Source organism: Corylus avellana, chromosome 5 (assembly GCF_965113065.1).
Source record: "Corylus avellana chromosome 5, dhCorAvel1.hap1.2, whole genome shotgun sequence".
Classification (NCBI taxonomy): Eukaryota; Viridiplantae; Streptophyta; class Magnoliopsida; order Fagales; family Betulaceae; genus Corylus; species Corylus avellana.
Window position 1 is genome coordinate 1,167,385 of NC_142494.1, and position 20,630 is coordinate 1,188,014.

The 20,630-nt window shown below is 35.5% G+C and overlaps 3 protein-coding genes, 1 non-coding gene and 1 pseudogene across 5 annotated transcripts; 3 read left to right on the plus strand and 2 right to left on the minus strand.

Moving 5' to 3' along the window:
* The first annotated feature begins 693 nt into the window (after window positions 1-693).
* Window positions 694-774, plus strand: TRNAL-CAG (transfer RNA leucine (anticodon CAG)). Its single transcript has one exon. It is a non-coding gene; the product is annotated as a tRNA-Leu (tRNA).
* A 308-nt stretch (window positions 775-1,082) lies between these two features.
* Window positions 1,083-2,507, minus strand: LOC132182504 (Auxin-responsive family protein). Its single transcript, XM_059595769.2, has one exon. The coding sequence runs from the start codon at window positions 2,416-2,418 to the stop codon at window positions 1,216-1,218; it is 1,203 nt and encodes a 400-aa protein (XP_059451752.1). The 5' UTR covers window positions 2,419-2,507; the 3' UTR covers window positions 1,083-1,215.
* Window positions 2,508-4,759: 2,252 nt separating this feature from the next.
* Window positions 4,760-8,807, plus strand: LOC132183386 (Acyl-CoA N-acyltransferases (NAT) superfamily protein). Of its 2 annotated transcripts, none has more exons than XM_088517020.1 (6): window positions 4,760-5,023; window positions 5,251-5,382; window positions 5,608-5,695; window positions 6,958-7,090; window positions 7,349-7,387; window positions 8,494-8,807. In XM_088517020.1, exons 1-6 carry the CDS (start codon window positions 4,840-4,842, stop codon window positions 8,572-8,574), a joined length of 657 nt encoding a protein of 218 aa, XP_088373146.1. In that variant the 5' UTR covers window positions 4,760-4,839; the 3' UTR covers window positions 8,575-8,807. The 2 variants fall into 2 exon arrangements, with proteins under 2 accessions (XP_088373146.1, XP_059452797.2); XM_059596814.2 differs by having other exon boundaries at window positions 5,311-5,382.
* A 99-nt stretch (window positions 8,808-8,906) lies between these two features.
* On the minus strand, window positions 8,907-10,723 carry LOC132183387 (cytochrome b561 and DOMON domain-containing protein At5g47530 pseudogene; annotated as a pseudogene).
* A 4,653-nt stretch (window positions 10,724-15,376) lies between these two features.
* On the plus strand, window positions 15,377-18,603 carry LOC132180676 (cytochrome b561 and DOMON domain-containing protein At5g47530). The gene is made up of 3 exons (XM_059593577.2): window positions 15,377-16,395; window positions 17,239-17,496; window positions 18,049-18,603. Exons 1-3 carry the CDS (start codon window positions 15,769-15,771, stop codon window positions 18,373-18,375), a joined length of 1,212 nt encoding a protein of 403 aa, XP_059449560.2. The 5' UTR covers window positions 15,377-15,768; the 3' UTR covers window positions 18,376-18,603.
* The last annotated feature ends 2,027 nt before the right edge of the window (window positions 18,604-20,630 follow it).

The following is a 20,630-nucleotide window of genomic DNA, read 5'->3' on the forward strand; positions in this document are numbered from 1 at the left end:
AAATTTCATAAACCTAATACTCGAGCTGAAGATTCAACTAGGAAAGACAATATCACATACCCAAGACGCCTAAGCACTATGCCACTCTATTAATATGACTGTTTTAATCAACTCTCTCTCTCTCTCTCTCTCTCTCTCTTTTAAAATATATATAAGGGCTAATTGGCATTGCTACATTCTAGGCAAAGTAAAATAATTGTAACGTAAAAATATGGTTTATAACATTACTCGTCCATATTTTAGTACTTGTTCTCGAAGTGTGATATTAAGTGGTGGGGGGAAAATCTTTTCCGTGCAGGGATTCAAATTTTTTATTTTTTTATTTTTTTTTTACTATGGGCATGTATATTTAGAATTGAATAACTATTGTGTTATTTGGTTGCGCCACCATTATTGACCTATGTTTGTTAATATGTTTTGGAGAGTATTTTTTATTATTGGTTTGAAAAGTGTTATGATGTGACATAAATGTGAATTTTGTTTTTAGGAGTGCTCTGTGTTTTTGGTTGTTTGTTAATGCTTTTAGTTTGAAAAAAAAAAAAAACAAAATACAAATTCTTTAATAAACATAACCACTTGTCTATTTCTTAAGAATAAAGTAAAATAAGAAATAACTATTCCTCCTAAGAATAGAATAGCTCTAAAAACATTGTATTGTATATAATTATTTCCAAAGTCCTAAGAATCAACAACGTCAAGATGGCCGAGTTGGTCTAAGGCGCCAGTTTCAGGTACTGGTCCGAAAGGGCATGGGTTCAAATCCCATTCTTGACACAATCTCTTTTAGTCTCCCTTGCTTTGTCCTTTTCATTGTCAATCTAGGTCATACGATTAATCCTACATTCATGAGTTGATTTATTTTTAAAAATTAATACAACACCAAATTGAATTAATTCTTGCTTTGTCAAACACTCTATCTTTTAATAATATCTTGAATTTGATATAATTTTTACATGTAATTAATACAACACCAAATTGAAACATTAATGTTTTAACATGTAGTTGGCTATAAATATGATCCATGAAACTGTTACATCAAGCAGCATTAAGGGAAAAAAAAAGAAGAAGAAGAAGAAAAAAAAATCCTTACATTATATATATTGAACATGAAAATTGACAAAGATCGTCAAGATCCACCTACTTTCACAAAATTAAGTTCCATGCAGGAGCATGAAGAACCATTTGAATTTTGAAGCACACAAAATTTCTGAGTTGTCAACTATGAATTCCACTTCCTTTATCAGAGCTCCCAATTAATCCTTCTCTCCTCAGCTTGTCTTCCTTGGCTTTCCTACAGAAGATAACCCATGAATTCACCTCCAAAGCTATGCAGGCACCGATCAAGGTTGAGAGCCCCAGACAATATCCCAGCTTTGAATATGACCTGCTGGCTCCCATCACTTCAAATCCTTCAAAAACATTCACAACCCCAAGAACAACACAAGAATACCCAACAAAATGGTGGTAAGATTTCCAGTACTTTCTGAACTTGGTTGTGGTTTTAGGCCTAAACAACAGAGCGAGTGTCTGCAGCCCTCCTAAGCAGAATACTGCAAAACCAAGCTTCCTGTGAAGCCCATATTCCACACCCGGCGACAGCTCGCCGAGCCGAATGCCGATGGCGAACCCCACAGTTCCTAAGAAAAACGCAGACAATTGCATGCCTGCATGAACATAAAACCAAGCAGGCCCCAGCGCTTGTATGTGCCGAAGGTAGCGCGCTGTCACCGCCCCAATTGGCAGAATAAGCCCCCATGAGATGGCGTTTATGATTCCGTGCGCAGTTCTCAGCGTTTTGATGTTGTCGTGTTGGGCAGCAGAGGAGCCGGACCGGACATCTATGGTGACAATGGAGGATAGGTCACTGGAGGTGGTTGGATGTATGGTTGGTGAGTAGCCTTGGACATAGAGTCCACGGTTCCAGACATAGTGGATCTTTGTTTTGTTTGGTACAAGTTTCAACGTGGCGTAGATTTGGATGGTAGCACCGTTGTGAACTGTGGCCATGTTGCCGCCGTATAAGGTGGCGGAGGAAGTGAGAAGATGGGTATCGAGGGGGCGTGAAAGGAGAGGGGATTTTTGGAGCTTTACAGTAGGGTCTAGGATGAATGGTAGGAGGATGATTTGACCGGAATTCGGGTCCGGGAAGGCGATTAAGGCACGTGCCCCGGTCATTCCGGGGGAGGTAGGATTAATCCCCCATCCAACCCAGCCGGAGGGTGAAATGAAGGTGCCAAAGAAAACAAGGTCTAAAGTGGCATTGTGGGGGTGGAAGGTCCATGCTATAGAGGCTTGTTGGGTAGGGAGTGTCATGCATTTTTGGAAAGTTTTGGTGGCCGTGACGGTGGTGCAGTGGGCGGAGAATGCGACGTCCAGATGGGAAGAGAGGAGGAGGAAGAGGAAGATGAGGAGGAGCATGGTGGTGGTAGCTAGCTAGAAGAGTGAGGAGTAGTATAACTAGAAGTGCCTTGAATGGGGAGGCTGGCAAGCTTTTGTTAACATTTATGTGTTTGGTAATGATGTTTTGGAGGGGTGTGGAGAGTGAGGGTCATTATGGCTATTGAGCGTTTTAGGAGAATAAAGTGTGGGCTTATCTTTGAAGGTAAGGCAGTATTAAAGTGCCTGTTTGGTGGAATTAGGAAAGGAAGTCTTGAAGGGAAATGGATGATTGTGCTTAGCTTTGAAGCCAAGCAATCGATGGTGATAAGTGAAATAGTCCAATTAGAAACTCCAACAATTACAGCATACATACATGTGCACCCACTTGGACGAAGCTCAAGTTCAATCATTTTTGGATTATGTTGAAGCATAGTTTTGGATGGCCGGATTAACGACATATCTCTTGCAAAATGACGAAAAAAGTAACTGAAAATTGCTGGTCCGAAAAGACCAGAGAAGCCTCCAATGCTAATTAAGTCCGTAAATGATTCTTTGAGAGAAAGCTGAATAGAGAAAGTGAAAAATGAGAGAATATGCGTGTCTGTCAATGTAACGCCCCCAAAACTATACCGATCAAATCGATCCATCTTAATAGGGTTGCTAGTAATACTTTCAAACCAATCCATTGATAACTAGCCGATAATATTATTCACACAACATAACAAAGTAAAATAAGCGAAAAACAAAAACACATGATCTGAGATTTACTATAATCATAAAATATCCAATAGTATCATAGAACGTGTGTCCCCTTTTTATGAGAGACCCCATAGGATTGTCTCTTGAATGCTTGCCACTGAGTGAGTTTTAGCCCTCTAATTATTTTAAGCTGTTGAGTGAGCCTAAGGTAATTATTTATTGCATCACCACCAGATTAAGTTGTGGTAAGTACACCTTAGTGATAGTTGTCGAAGAAACTTTTGATTTGAACCTTTGATAGGTGTCAAAGAATGTGCCATCCAAATTCATTTGGAAGGAATAATCATCACGGGTAATCACTACATTTCGGTTGGAAGTGGATATACAATTTACTTTCTTTTTCTTAAAATTTATTAAAATGAGTCATTTATAGAAGAAAAGGAAAGGATATTCAAATGACTCTTTCAAGAAAACATTAACTATAAATTAGTTAATGAATCAAATATTAGTTTTTTTTTTTTTTTTTTTTTTTTTTTTTTTTTCAATCACTGCAATAGCTAGTATCATAGCCTATAATTGGGCTCACAAGAATATCACATCCACTCTACCCTCGTAATACTTTGGTCTCACATTGAAAAGAAGACTAGATGAATACTCTATAGTCTTATAGATGAGTCCTGCTATCAGGTTGCCAAGAGTCAGATAAGTGTTTGTCAAAGTCTGGTGTGACTTTATTAAAAAAAAGAAAAAAATTGTAGAAAAATCTCTCTTCCTAGTCCTACTAGATTTTTTTTTTTTTTAATTAAATTTTTATAAGTTATTATTTAATTTCTAATGTCTCAAAATTTATTTTTTGATTTAAAACTAAAACCTATGGGTGGAAGGTTAACCATTTAAGGATGGTATCACTTAAAAATGATTTTATTATCCTAAATTTAGTGTTAATACCTCAAATTTAAATTTTACTTTAATATCTCTCTTCTTTAATTAAAAAAAAAAAAAAAAGGTCATGTCTGACGCTTGGCTGCCTCATGGTAGCCGAAAATCTCAACTCCTTATAGATAGAGACGAATCTATTAAGGGACTGGGAGTAGTTTGATCTCCCCAAATTATAAGAAAAAAAATTAAGGTAAAAAAAAAAAAAGAAGAAGATATTTTTTCCCAATTGGTCCCTCCCCAAAAAAATTTTAGCCCTTGATCCTCCTCAAAATTGAAAGCTAGATCCATCCCTGCCTAAGAGTGAATATTTTATAAAGATATAGGTAAAATGAAAATTGATTAGTCTTTTTAGAGTAATAGATTGATAGCGTAAATATAGCTAGTGCTTTTCCAAGATCATTAAACTTGGTATCAAAGTTAGGTTGTAATACTATGTAGTATTGGAGCACTGTATGACGTGACGATTATGCTAAAGTTTAAGGGAGGAGATTGAGGCACTTATAGGAGCTGAAAAGCTCACATTACTTATTTATTAGGTAAAATTAAAATTTATACATGATTCTATTTTTTTGAAAAAATTAACTAATTTTTTTTATAACTAGTGTCCATGTGTTACAAGGACAAGTTGTACCTTTGAATAGGTGAAAAACGGGATGTCGTTCTGCGTGTGAGAGAGGATGAGAGAAGCTGGCGAAAAACGGAGCGGTCGTTCATTTGAAAGAAGGAACAGCACTGACGACGAGGTGTTCTCTTTCTGTCTGTGGGACAAGACAAAGGAATTTGAGCGAGCAGCGAATAACAGAGGGAGAGAGAGAGCAAAAGATGGAGAAAAACAGTGTGAGTTTGGAGGGAAAGAAGGTGATAATGGTACCGTACATGGAAGCACACGTACCCAAGTACCATGAGTGGATGCAAGACCCGGCTCTCCTTGAAGCCACCGGCTCTGAGCCCCTCACCCTTGACCAGGAATTTCACATGCAGCTCTCCTGGACCCAAGACCCCCACAGTTCTCTCTCTCTCTCTCTCTCTCTCTCTCTCGATGTCTGTCTGTGTGTGTGTGTCTGATTTTCGATCTTTTAGCGCACCAAATGAATGTGAATATGTTGTTTCATTATATATGAATGATGATTAAGGTTTTGGGCATGGGTTTTTGCACATAAAACTCAGTTGGGTTTTCTCGGTTTTGATTGTACTTTTTATATCTGGGTGTGTTTTTGATTTCTTGTGGCACAGCTAGACTGGGTTTGTTGTATTGTGTGGGAATCATTAAGGATTTGGGGGTGGGTTTTGCAGAGCAGACTTTCATTGTATTGGATAAGGAGATGCTTGTTGGAGAGTTCACTCATGGAGACCCCCATGTTGAAGGTCAGTTAAATTTGCGCCCTTTTTGCCAATTACCCTTTTGTTGGTTTTCTGATAAATTGGGGTATTAAAAAAAAAAAAAAAAAAAAAAAAAAAAACCAAACTTTTTTAGTCTGCGAGATGAATAAGTTACCCTTGAATAAATAGAGTAAATTTTGCTTCCCATATACAAATATAGTGATTCATTTGAACACTCTAAGATTAACTAGAATTACACTCTTTTTCCAGCCATGGTTGGTGATGTGAACCTATACATGAACGACTTGGATGATCCCCATATGGCAGAAATTGAAATAATGATAGCTGAACCGAAAAGGTACAGTGACCTCTACTTACTTCTGATGATAAACAGATGCTAATTTAGTGGGTGAAGTGCTTATATCGTTGCCAACTGTCTTTTCCTTTACTTTTGTCTCCATTTATATGCCTTTTCAATGTAAGCAATTTTGGCATATTCATAATCCTTATGCTGGGAGTTGGGTTTCACTTGTTTTCCTTGTTTTTTTTTTGCTATGCATTTAATAATTCTTTAGGAAAGGGAAGCTGTGAATAAATCATATATAGTTATGTAATGAGTTCTGACATGCAGCAAGTGGAGCATGCCATATTTAGTAAGAGTCACAAATAAACATATGTACATGTATGTCTGTATGTATGTGTAGATGTATATATGTATTTAGATTTTGGGAGTGAACCTGGAATCATACTTTACCAAAAAAAAAAACGAAAGTGTCTCATGTGATTGTGAAGGTGTAGACCTTTTTCTTGACCTTAACTTTCATTGGTGATTATCACTGTTGAATCATTACTTATCCCAAAAGCTTAAGTTCATAGGAAATTGCAGATTTACTAATTTAACTGATTTTTTAACACTTTCCCCACATGGAGCTTAAACTCCTTCTCAATAAGTGAGGCCCAACACGTGAAATTGTTAACTGAAATTATGGAGTCAGGTTCGAACTCAAAACCTTTGCTCTGGTACCATGTAAATCGCCACTTATTCCAAAAGCTTAAGCTGATAAGAAATGGTGAATTTAATAATTTAATTAATATTTTGACAATCACTTTTGTATTAGAGATTTTATTGTTATCATCTTTTCTTGAGTCCAGTACTCAGGTTTTAGAAACACAGATGTCATCCAAGTTTATCTAGATCCAATCTTATGTTCATAGAGGATAAGACTCCTGTTGGGGGAGCAGAATCTGCTACAGGAGCAGGACCTTCGGGCAAATGGACAGGCTGCAAAATATCATCTTTTCTTTGTTCTATTTATGTATTGTATTAACCCTTCTTCATTATCCCAGACTGGATGATTAGCAAGTAATATGACAACGAATCTACTTTAAAATATGGTTGTCAATTTATATGTGGTAAGTACATTAGGATAGGCTGATCATTGACACTCCTTGTTGAAAGTTATATCTAAAATATTGTCTTTTTTAAATAGTTGTGGAATTTATAAATATTTTGACCCTTTAAGTTTAAGAAAAGGGAAAAAACTTTATTAGTACTTATTCATATCATATATATAATTCCTCTCAATCTTATTTCTGATCATTTTCTTCTTGCTAGCATAGTCGGGGTAAAGGACTTGGAAAGGAATCTGTCTTGATTATGATGGCCTTTGCAGTTGAGAACTTAGGGATCCACATCTTCCGCTCTAAAATTGGAGATTCAAACGGAGCATCTCTTACCTTGTTCCAGAAATTGGTCTCTCTCTCTCTCTTTAACATGCATTTAATTTAATTTCTGCTCGTTCATGCAAAGTTAGCCATTCTTTGGATAAATTTTTTCCATAATCTCGCACGCAAGTGATGTGCCACACCTGTACTTACATATAGATGATCTGCATTTAATCCGTCCCGACCCCTTATCTACATTTTCTTGTTTGTCTACACAACATATGATACTTGCGTTTAAACTTTGTCCTTGAGTAAGGCTGATTAAACTCATCTGTGATTGGTGTAGGGATTCGAAGAGACTTCTTATAGTGAAATATTTAAAGAGGTAAGCGTATTATATCTTTTGGAAGTCCAGAATACATAGCTATATCCCCATGCATCTGTGCAGTTGTCATTGTATCGGCTTATGAAGAAGTTATCTAAACTTGAACCAGATCATTTACATCACCAAGTGTTTATACTTGCCTTTGTTTTCATTAACTTACGAGGAAGTAGGAGCCATGGGACTCTTGATATTAATGAAAGAAAATATTCCTCCTCCATTATCAACCTTGCAATAATTCTCACCTCTTAAACAATGGGCATTGATAAGGTTGAAGTTCTCAAAAAAGTTTCTGTCATGTGAGTTTCGTGAATAGTTTAGGAGCCCATTATCTAATGGGTTGGATCTATTTAATCATGTTAAATCAGTACCAGAAGAGAAATTGTCCAAACTAGTTGGTTGACAGTTAGTTGGCAAGTTATTGTACATTAAACTGGATCTACCATGGGGTTAGTCATGTTCTTTTCTTCATTCCGCTGGCTTGTTAACCCCTCTTGGCCCCATTCTTTGTTTTCAAAACACACGGGAGAAAGCAGATGCGTTTGTTAACCCCTTCTCATGTTTCTTTTTGAACTGATATCACGTCCTTTGTCCACAGTGAACAGTCCTCTCACCTTAGGCTTTATCAGTCCGCACTCGTTCTCTCACAATAGGCTTTACCGTGAAGAGCGTAGGATATTTTTGAATGAGTGTGTTCGCACTTCAATGGAACTGGGAAAGCCTTTCGGTGTTTGCCTTTTTGGGTGGAAAAAATCAATGGCTGGGTGATAGAGAATGTGACAAGGCAGTAGGTAGCTTGCTTGAATGACTCACTAGGCTGTCAATAGTTCACTAGGGATATGGGCATTGAAAGAAAACACCATAAAACACCCACTCAAAATTTCAAATAATAAACACCCCAACAAGTGGTTAACAAACGGAGCAGACTTTTATGATTATAGACAGGCTGAACTGAGTTTTTGCTGAATTAGTGGGCTTTTGTTTCCTAACTATCCAAAGGAATAAACTTTTACATTGGCAGAATATACTTGAGTGTGTGTCATATAACTTCAACTGTCCTCTGCTGAATCCATCTACTTAACATATGTTGTTCTGTACTCACTTGACAGGTGACTTTGGAGTTACAAGTAACAAAGCCCAGGCATGAGGAGCTGTTGAATTTGCTGGGTAATGTCGTCACACATACATAGCCCTAATGAACATGACTGTTCACTTCATTTATCTGTATTAGAATAAGCTTCTGTCAGTTATTACTTATCAAAAAAAAAAGAAAAAGAATAAGCTTCTGTCAGTGTTTATGCACGTTTGGACCATAAATAGGTTAAAACTATTCATCTTGTTAAAAGGATGGTTCACTTGAATGTAGGAATTATTGATAGATCATTTTTGCTAATTTGTGAGTCCTGTTCTTTTTGTCCTTTGATCCTCTTTTCTATAGTCTAAGCTAGCATCTTGGATAAACTGTGCTTGTAAAAATATTTTGCAGAATGTGGAGTCTCTGTATGAGAATATTTGCAAGTAGTTGATGCTGGGATATAGTAGGACAGAGCCAGTTTGCATTAATGTGGAAGTTACTGTATCTGGAGAGTCTACAATAACATAACAAGCACGTGAAAACTAGTAATTTAGGTAAATATAGTCATAGCAAGAGTAATGACTGAACAAAGGACCAAAGTCATTGTACTTGCAAAGATAGTTGAAGTAGTCGAAGGAGGCAAACTTGAGGACAGCCATTCTGAAGTTTAATATTTGTTTCTACTTTGAAAGGTCCAGTGAACCCTTTGATTGGACATTGGATCCTGATGTTGGATGAATCTGAGGGATACCATTTGAAACTGAACTTCCAGCTTGCCAGACATGATTAACGGTAGTTCCATTCTGTAGTGGACCCACAACAGCAAAGAAAGTCATTTCATTGTTGGCATACATTGCTGAGAGGTTTGAAACTGGAAAGCTAAGAGTCTCCGGTTTCATCGAAGGGGTGTAACTGGTTATTGGTGTTGTATAAACTGTCATAATACCACTAGAATTGTGAAAAGCAACAATAGCTTGTGATCCAGCCATCCCTGTTCCGGTCGGATTGATTGCCCATGCAATCCATCCTGTAGAAGTTTGAGTTGCTCTGTACGCAATTTGAATGCTTCTGGTCGATGGAATGTAGTTCCAGTGCAGATGGGCCTGTAGTACTGGAAGGTCGATGCAGGAATCGAATACTTCGTTAGTTGAAAAGGTGTAGCTTGAGCAGGTTTGAGCGGTGGAAATATAGAGTAAAGAGGTGATGATGCAAATTATCAGCATGATTCTGGAGGTTACAGCCATTGGAGACTTAAATTTTAGGGCTTCCTTGGGCTTAGGACTAAAATGATTTCCTGGGGAAAGAGGGTCTGAGAATTGGGGCCAGCTGTTGGGTCAAAACATTTTTTAATATTGCTGAAATACTTGCAAAAATTGTTGAATGGAAATAAGAAGTGTTGTAGAAGCTTAAAAACTCATTTGGGCAGTGTTGCAGAGATGAATATACCAATCTTTTTGTTTTGAAGATGCCAATGGATGGCTCTAGGGATTAGACACTAAAATCTTAATGAAACAGAAGTGGTTACTATCTCTGTGCTGTGGATACTTATCCAAGATTGGAGCAGAATGTTTCATAGAATTGAGAAGTCCTCAAAGGTGTTAGTCTGTATGAGGAGATCAAAGAAAGTGTTGGGCTTTTATATAGATAATGGTTGTAATTTGTAAGTCAAGAGTGGTTGCATATTGATTGGTTCAATATGTCAGTTTTCTGTGAATTACTGCAACCTCAGAATGGGGAAAATAATAAAATGAAATGAAATAGTCCATTAGAGATTTCTTCATTCTTGCGTGATCATCTTTTCATGGTCCTACTTTTCTCCTATTATGCAACAGCTTTTTCCCACCAGTTCAACAGCAAAGCCTAGTCCACAAAATGAGCACTGTTTGATCAACCAACAAGGAACCAGGAAACCTATAGGTGGCCAATAACTCTCTTAGCGTGAGAAGACAACCTTTTTGACAGGAAAAGATAAGCATTTTCACCAACCTCTAGAATTGGTTCCATTAAGAAAATGTACAAGGTTTACGTGTAAGAAGTCAATGATATAGAAAGATTATTGCTGGTGAGAAGTTGTTAAAACAACATGAAGTTTTAAATGTGACATGTTGATATGGGATGGACGGGGATAGGGTGCAATGGGCTGAGAAGGCACTCAAGCTTTACTTGGTTGGGCAAGTAAGGCCATCCGAGTAGGTATTTAAACTTTTTGTCTGAGCAAGTTAGGTCGGGTGCCTTCTCACATGAACTGCCCGTATTGCATACAATACAACCAACTCATTGCATCTGATTGAGATACCTTTGGTTTGTAAGTTGTGATATAATAAAAATTTTGAATTTTGATGAGTCATCTATATCTTTAATTAAGTCGAGTTCAGTCGAATATTGAATGTTCAAATTTGATTCGTTTAATTTTTTTTTTTTCGAACATGAGCTAAGCTTGAGATTATTACCGCACTAGATAATCTGCTTAAACTTTGTTTATTTATTTTTCGAACGAACTTGAACTTGTTCACGAGATTGTTTAATTTTTTTTATTTTTTTCTTGTGTGGTAAATCTACACTAATTATTAGTTAATTAATTATTATTAAAATTTTATTATTTGAGTTAATTAGATAAAATAAGTTGAATACTAAGCAATTTAATATTCGAGTTTATGTTTGTCTTATAGTATGTACACATTCATACACACAAACCCACAATTACAATAATTTAAACTATATTTAAGATTTTTTCAAAATAATAATAAAAATGAAAGTTATACGAGTCAGCGTAAAAGTTTCTTCAAACGTTATCATTTAATAAAGAAATAAATCCATCTAAGCCGACTTGATTTAATTTTTTTTGACAGACTTGATTTAAATATGAAACGTCAAAGAAGGCTACTGTTTTAAATGCAATGCAAAATGGGGTCGTTTTATGAAGATGTTAGGTAAGATATTTGAATCTTTGCTTTGATTCTTTCTCATATCTTAGTTGGATGGGGATGGGGCGGATTTTCTGCCACCGTCGTCGTGACGTTAGGTCTGCATGGGAATTAAAAGGTTCCAGAAGGTCGGACAACGTGTGTCTTGGACCGCGTGTTTTTCGTATTACAAACTTTTCGGCCGCCGCTTCTGAAATTGACTGTTTTTGGATTTGTTCTTGGTCAAATCCAATTAATTTGTAGGGCGTTGTTTGTTAAGCTCCTTATCATCCCCTCACTTTCCTTCATGTTATTTAATTCTTTTTTTTTTTTTTTATCAAAAAAAATTATTCTTACTTTTATATCAAATCATTCACTTTTTATATCACATCATTTACTTTTTATTAATATTCAAATAAAAAAATCATTATAAAACAAAAATTTTTCACTTTCGAATACCACCTTTTCATTTTCTCATACCAATTATTATTTTATTTTTTATTTTTTATTTTTACATCTAAGAAGTGTGGTGGTGTTTGGTGTTGTTTGCCAAACACCACCCTAGGAATGTATGACTGTGTTTGACAAATGATTGAACCGGGCCGGATTGGACAAAAAAACTCAAAAAATTCTTCTTAAAATCAACTCCAATATTTTTACTTTTTATATCACATCAATTATTTTTTATTATTATTCAAATAAAAAAATAAATACAAAACAAATTTTTTCATTTTTTTATACAAAATATTTTTTTTCTCTCTCTCATATCAATTAAATCTGCTACAATACCGTTTCACTCCCTTTTTTCATTCCATTGCCAAACATAGCCTATGAGAAAATACAAAAACACCGAACCCCCCTTGTCCTGATTATATATATATATATATATATATATATATAAGAAGAATTGTCTTTGTATTTTTAGGAATATTTTATATTTAAATTTGTTTGTTAAGATTTTTATTTTAAAAAATAAAAAACACAACCTTTTTTTGTTAACAAAAGCTGCTTGTAATTTTTATTTTTTGTTAATTTTTTGTTTTTATTATTATTATTTTTTTTCACTTAAACTACTCCTTAATAGACAACTACTTGTAATTTTCATCATTTGCTCAGAGAAGAAAGATAGAGGAAGTCAACTTTTGTGAAACATTGAATTCCCATTTAAAAATAGTTTGGAAAATTGCTTCCAACCCCTTAGGTTTCCACCTTATACCAAAACGAAGCATTGAATTTTTCTTATTGGTTTTTATGTGTAAAGTAGGCCACTTGGCAAAAAAACCCCATTAAGACTTGGACGGAGAGTGCCTCATAGTCATAGGTCCTTATTTGACCAAAAAAAAAAAAAAAAAGCTTGGGTCAATTTCTCAAATTAAATTTCCTAGGTTTTCACCTTTAATATATATATATATATATATATATATATATATATATATATATAAGTATCTAAGTGGGTATTATTATAGGTGATTGAATGAATGATTATCATTTCTTTATTTTATAACTAGCAGAACAAAATTATTTTGATTTTATGGGGGAATTTTTTATTTGGTTGGTAGTGTCCTAACTAATAATTAATTAACCCTAGCTCTTTTGCATTTCTTAAATACAAGTTGGGAAGCTGGAAACACAGGAGAGAGGGCAGTGAGAATAGTTTATTGTATAGGCTGGAATGCATTAACAAGACAATTACATATGATTAGTTGACTCCTGCCTAATTTTATGGAAATTTGTCCCTGAGCTTCTTGACACCACACAAGGGTGTCTCATAGTCATAGCTAACAGTATCAAAGTATCAAAGGGTATTCTTGTTAATATGATTTGGGAGTGTATTTTGTATTTTTATTTGAAAAATATATTGTGAAAAATGTTTTTGATGTGTTTAAGAGCGTTTTGTGTTTTAAGTTATCTATCAGGGTTAAATGCATTTTTTTGGTACCTGTCATAAATCTAAATACCAACTTGCATCTTTCGTCGAGGTTCTTTCTACTTTTTAACACAAATATACTTCACAATGCTTAAAAAACGCGACACCTGTTTTAGATCAGTTTTTAATATTATTTAAACATTAAAAAAAAAAACTTAAAAAAAGCATTAAAACTTATAAAAAAAAAAAAAAATTGAAAAAAAATTATATTTGCCAAAATTAGGGGTGGCTTGGCCAACCCCTTTGGTCAATATGGGGTGGCTAGCTAAAACACCATCATGGCCCTTGTGACTGTGAGTGGGTCGGTTACCACCAGACCGGCCATAAAGGATAGCTAAAAACACCTTCAAGCCAAACGGGGTTAGTTTAGATTATTCCCATTTTAAAAAATTTATCTATAACAGACATCACGTTTTTAAGTATGATGACGTGAATCTCTGTTTTTTTTTTAAAAAAAATGCACAAAACCTAAATAGAATGTGTAAGTCAGTATTTTTTTTTTTTTTTTAAAAATTGAAATAGCCTATTCATAATCACCCTTATCACATCCACCAAAAAAAATCATTTAATCATTTTTTTTAGGACTAAATATTTTTTACTATTTTTGCTTTAAAACGGCCGGTTGGTTGGCCAGAAAAATTTCCCATGTGGAAGCACATGATTCTTGTCCCCAATTGCAAGTTATATTTATTACTCATTTTTTTTTAAAAAAATAATAATTATAAACAAGAAAAAAAAAAAGAAGTTAATTCTTCATGTGATGGTTTTACATCAAAGCTATTGGCCATGAGTGTATTAGATAATTAGAGATATTATTTATTTTTGTAGCCAGTAAATTATAAATTATAATCAATCTAGGTTACCAAACAACACCCCTAACTCTCGGGCAAATGTAAATCGGGAAAAAAGCCAAGAGACTGTTGATTGAACGGTCACCGTCGGATCAAGACAACGTCGGTGGATCATGAGTCATGACGCATGTTTAACGTAGTTTGACTAGCACGCTATGTGGACCCCACCAAGGTGGCTATTGCTTCGTGTGTACGGCTTTGTCAATATATGACCGTAAAGTTCCGTCGCAATTTTGTGGTGTGAAATGAAAAACTCAACCAAAATGTCAAAAGGCCATGCTCAAGTCAACACGTTCATTATTATTTTTTATTTTTTTTCTTCCTTTTTTGGGTCTGAATAATAGAAAGTTCTTCATTTTTATTTTGACTTTCTTTGTTTTTCCACCGATCAATTGGACATTAATTTAAATTTTACGAATTTAATAATATATACGTTATCATATGGCGAGGTGTGCTATAATTCTTGTTCGTGTAACATGTTGAAATGATGTCGAGGCAATAGTATAAGATTATATAAGTCAACTTTAATTCAACTTATTTAATTAAATAAGTCAAAACCCTCGAGTCTAATCTACTAATTTCGTACAAGTTAGTGTAAAAAATTATCAGTCCTAAATATAACATGTCAAATTCAAATTATGTTATTATGAGTTAATTATAATTTGACCCATTTAATTAAACGGGTCGGACTCTTCAACTGTATTTGTACGGATATGTCGAAAAATAAAAATATATATTAATTTTATGTTGAATTTATGTGGAATTCACAAGTTAATTTTATATTTAAATACACCATTAGACATTAAAAAAAAAAAAAAAACCATAAAGGTGTTCTTATATTCACAATCGTTCGTCATGGAGGCAATTTGATTAGTTAACACGCAATGACGGAAATTAATCTCTTGATTAAAGCCGTTATTTTTGACCAAAAATAACTTTCACTTGCAGACTTTTTAACGGCCTTAATTTGTCACCGGAAAATAATTACTATTTCCAGAAGCATCCAACACGTATCAGCTGGTGGTGCAATTTTCTTTGGCATTGGCCGCGGGGTTGGTGCAGGGCAGAACTGTAATTAGCCAGATGGATTTACAAACTGCGCTGGAGACTTCTATTTTCCTCATTGCTGATTCAACGCGTGGGGCATGGTGATGGTGGCTTTCCACATTGCTGGTTTCTTGGAAACTTGCAGGTGTCCAAAAGGCTGGTGTGGAAAGGGAGAGTGGTTGGACTTGAAGACCAACCCAAGAGAGAGAGAGAGAGAGATTTTTCTAAAGTTAGAAGGAAACAAACTTCCTTGACTTCTTCTATTGCATTGCTATCCATTTTAGTAATTCTTTAATCTCGGAGCTCTTTATATTCAGGAAAAAACTTCTTCTGCCAACAAGATTTAGAACCCACCTTCACTTCTTTCTGTTCCCCTCACATCTCTCTCCTCTTTGGAATCTGGCTGTGAATCAGGGCTTTTTGATCCAAAGCCTTGAAACCCAGATAGAGAAAAAACCTTGGGAAACAATTTTGGTGTCATCTGGTGGCAGATACCCAGATACAGAGAAGTTGTTTTCCTTGCGATATTGATCTCTGGGCATAATATATCAAAGGCGTCGACTTTTTGTATTGGCCTCGCCATGGGAAAAGGTTTGACAACTTTGTTGCTTTCTTGTGTTCTGTTCTCTCTATTTGCCTCATCGTTCGCTCAAACCTGCAAGAGCTATACGTTCTCCAGCAACAAGTTATACACCTCATGCTCAGATCTTCCTGTTTTGAGCGCTTTCCTTCACTGGAGCTATGACCAGTCAACCAATAAAGTTGAGATTGCGTATAGACACACAGGAACCTCAACTTCGAATTGGGTTGCTTGGGCGATTAACCCTACAGGATCAGGAATGGTGGGAGCACAAGCCCTTGTGGCCTATCAAAACTCCAGTTCAGCCATCCACGCATACACATCCCCAGTGACTGGATATGGAACAACGCTGGCAGAGGGTTCTTTGAGCTTCGAGGTTTCAAATCTCTCTGCAACATTTGTGAATAGCGAGATGACGATATTTGCTACACTGACGCTTGATAGCGGCACGACAACGGTGAATCAAGTCTGGCAAGAAGGTCCTCTGAGTGGAGGTAGTCCTAGCAGCCATGATACCTCTTCGAGCTCACCTAATATGAAATCAATGGGCACTCTGAATTTTCAGGATGACCAGGCGACAACAACCCCATCAGGAGGTGGAGTCACTCCAAGGCGTCGAAGACAGAATGTAAGTAATTCAATCTTCAAGGTCATTTTTTGCTTAATATTTGTCCTTTTGGCTTAATAAACTGTTTTGTTTTCTTGATGATCCTTGTGTTTTGGCTTAATCAACTGTTGTTGTCAAATTTGTTTTTGAGGGGTTTACTTTCATGAATTGTCATGTAATTAACATCTATTTGAGACTTAAAAGTAAAAAAAGTAAAAAAGAAAAAAGATCCTTGCTAATAATTCCGCAGTTTACCTCCTGAAATTTTAGGAGTTTTTCAATTTTAACCTCAAATTCAAAAATTGACAATTTACTCCCCTGAAGTTTCAAAAATTGGCAATTTAAACCTTCCGTTTAGTTTTTCCATTAAATTGGACGATTTTTTTTTAAAAAAAGCCTAAGGGTAATGATGTAATTTCATAGATTTTCGTCCATTTGGACGGAAAAATTAAACGGAGGGTTTAAATTACCAATTTTTGAAACTTCAGGGGGGTAGATTGTCAATTTTTGAACTTTGAGGTTAAATTGAAAAACTCCTGAAACTTCAGGGGGGTAAACTGCATTTTCCTCTAATTCTATTGTATAATTATTATCTTTGTAATGGTTCTTAGACATAGGCAAATATGTAATTGTGTTCAAATTTCTCCTCTGGCGACCATATTTCTTCTCTTAGCTATACAATAACATGAGCAATTGGAGGGTGTTTTTTGTTTTTGGTATGAAAAACAGGTCTACATGAATGTGAAATGTTAATGTCGAGAACAAAAAACAAAAGATAGAAAACAAATTCGTTAACCAACATGGATTCTAACTATATTCATATAAGGGTCTAATTGTATCCATCTTTGGATTGAATATTTTCAGGTTCACGGAGTACTAAATGCGGTTAGTTGGGGGACTCTGATGCCCATTGGAGCCATGATTGCAAGGTACCTAAAGGTGTTCAAGTCCGCAGATCCTGCATGGTTTTACCTGCATATTGCTTGCCAAACTTCTGCATATGTTATTGGGGTTGCTGGATGGGCAACGGGTCTAAAACTAGGCAGCGAAGCCTCTAGTGTTAATCAGTATGATACTCACAGGAACATCGGCATAACCCTCTTCTGCCTTGGATCACTTCAGGTACTGCATATTTTCATGCACCTACACTAATTCACCACTTAAGGGTTGAAACTGTTTATGTTCATCATTTAGACTGGTAATTGTCATATTATGAGTCAAAGTATGAAGCAATTTATCGAAATTTTTCATGTGAGCGCATGTGTAAGTGTTGTGTACTGTTAAAATATTAATCTCACCATGTCTATCAACTTAAGTTTTTTGGACAATTGGTAATTTAACTAGCATCAAAGCTAAGGGCCCGAGGTTGAACTTGTCTTTGTCATTTACCTCTAATTTTATTTCAACTTAAATGAGTTAACTCATTGAGGAAGACTTATCATGTAGTGAGTAGTCAATATTAAATGCATTGATGGGTTCTAATATGTATTATCAAGGCCATGTCTTGCCATTTCACATTCTTTATTATCAAGGCCATATCTTGCCATTTCACATTCTTTTCCTTCGTCTTTTCTGCATAATGCCTATTTTTGTCCCAACTAGCTCTGCCCCTTCATCCATGCTTTATAATTTGTGTATTGTAGCTTTCTTACATTTTGCTTCACATGGCTGTAGGTGTTTGCCCTGCTTTTGAGGCCAAAGAAGGATCACAAATACAGGTTATATTGGAACATCTACCACCATTCTGTGGGATATTCTGTCATTGTCCTAAGCATCATCAACATATATGAGGGATTGGATATCTTGGACCCTGAGAAGAAGTGGAAGAGGATATACACCGGAATTCTGATTTTGTTGGGCGTCATTGCCGCTTTATTGGAAGCCTTTACTTGGTTCATTGTTATCAAAAGGAAACAGAAGAGCTCTGAGAAGTACCCCGAGTATGGGAATGGAGTGAATGGTTCTAATGGCTATGCTGCCAGAACAGAGAATGGGGTGTAATTTATTCATGAGAAAGATCAGATGCCTCACTAGCTTATTTTTGTAGGATTTTACACCATGGGTGGGGATATTTGAATGTCACGTATGTTTGAGAGAGCTTTAGTACCTTGTTTTACATGATTTTTTCTTTCACCTTGTAGCCATTTATGAGTAGCTTGTTGCTTGGACATTCACTGTGTGTGTAATTCTTTACTGTACTATATACAGATGGACTTCATGTTTCTTATCTGTCTTTCGGATTGATCTCTTTGTGGGCTTTTACAATGGGAATGAGAGTTCTTCTGATCTGGAAAAAAAGAGTCAATATTAGGGAAAGCCGAGTCCCTTGTGTTTCCTGAGGGGCATGGTCAAAGACTCTAAGTCCCCCATGAATAGGCATAAACAACTGAGCAGGTTTTTCATGTCATGTGTTGGGTTTGAGTTGTATCGAAACATAGGTATAAGACTATATAAGTCAATTCTAATATAATAATAAAATTCTTCAATTCTACTATAACTTATTAATTTTGTATTGAGTACGTGTTGAGTTCACGAGTCGTGTAAAAAATTATTAGTCCGGGTCGTGGAAAGAATTATTATAATATACTTGTGTACATGAAAATGAAGGATTTTTTTCACTCTGCTCTTGATTTCAGGGAAGAGGTAATGGGTGATGTAGCGAAAGCGACATACGTGAAAGAAAAACTGTGTTTTCAATACACAATTCAACACACGCGTTGATAAAGAAAATTAAATATTATAGATTGCAAAAAAGAAGTCTCTTTCCTATCATAACGATGACAATTTTATAGCAAAAACCCTAAAGTTGAAAAAGATAAAACAATCTCCTAAGAAAGGAAATCAAAATAAAAGAAGGAAAATAAACTAGTTATGGAAGAACTTGTGCCAGAAGTAACTTGAAAATTGTTATGTAAGAAATTTTCCGAATCACGTTTTGTCTATTAGTCTTTGCTTTCCTTCTTGGTCAAGATCCTTGAATCTGAAAGGGCTCTTTGGTAAGACGGTAAATCCAACTTCCTTTGATCCGACGGCAAATCTCTGCAATAGTTGAAGATAAAGTCATAGTGTCATATGTTCCAAAGTTTAAAAGAGAAGATAAGACTGTAGAATCTGCTGTTGATAGTAACATAATTTTTCGGTTTCTAAGAGAGTTTTTGAGAGATTTGTCCCAAGAGCTTGGCGTGTTACAGTGTTACTACACAAACTCTTAGAGTGTTGATTCCGATAAGATAAGCCTTGCATGTGAAGAATTTTGGAATGGGATTCAAGCCAATGTGTTGCGACTGTACGACTGAAGCGATAACGGAAGTTTACCGGTGGTGATCAGTAAGGAGATTGCTCATTGAAGAACGGCCAATGGAGAGTTGGAGCTGTAACACCCTGAAAAATAAAATCAATTTTAAATCTCGAGGCTTACTGCATGGGTTCGATTCTGCATTATATTACTTACTAAGTCATGGACTTATTCGGTTGTTTTTCTTTCCGACTGTGAGATTTATTTATCCTGTGAATTGACCGAGTATTGGCAAAGTTGGTAAATTAGAGTTTTTCGTTGGATTTGAGGATGAGCAAGGAGTCTTATTACAGATTGTAGAGTTTTATTTTAGTTTATTGTATTTGTAAGGTTGTTTTATTAGTAAGGTTTGCTGTATTTATGCTCAGAGATGTATTGTGGCTTTGTAAAGTAGCTCAGATTGCTGTAGTATCTTTCATATTCCACCTTTTGTTTTTTTACTCTAATAGATGTTTAGGGTAGTCTTTCTCAATTAACTCCCTATTAGTTGACATGGGAAATTTTGCTTATAATTCTTAGATTGATTGTTTCTATTAATTAGCTCTAATGGATTATAGATAGATCCATTGAAGCTTATTTACGTGGTAAATGAGTCTGCGTCCTGCGAGAGGTGCATAAAATTTAATTATTAATTTATTTAAATTTTAAGGGCATTATAAGTGGTATCCGAGCAAAGGTTGATACGAGGGCTTTTTAGCTGCGATATCGAGTGGTCTCTGGACATTTGGCTCTAGAATCTTATGAATGATATGGGCATAAGTTTTGATCATAGATAAGTATATGTAATATGATAAGTCTACTAGGTGAGTGTAAAGCCTACAACAAGAAGAACCCTCATTTCCATTCAAAAAGCCCACAAAGAAGTCAATCCGAAAGACATATAAGAAACATGAAATCCATATATATATATATATATATATATATATATACTACAGTAAAGAAATACACACTATGAAAATGT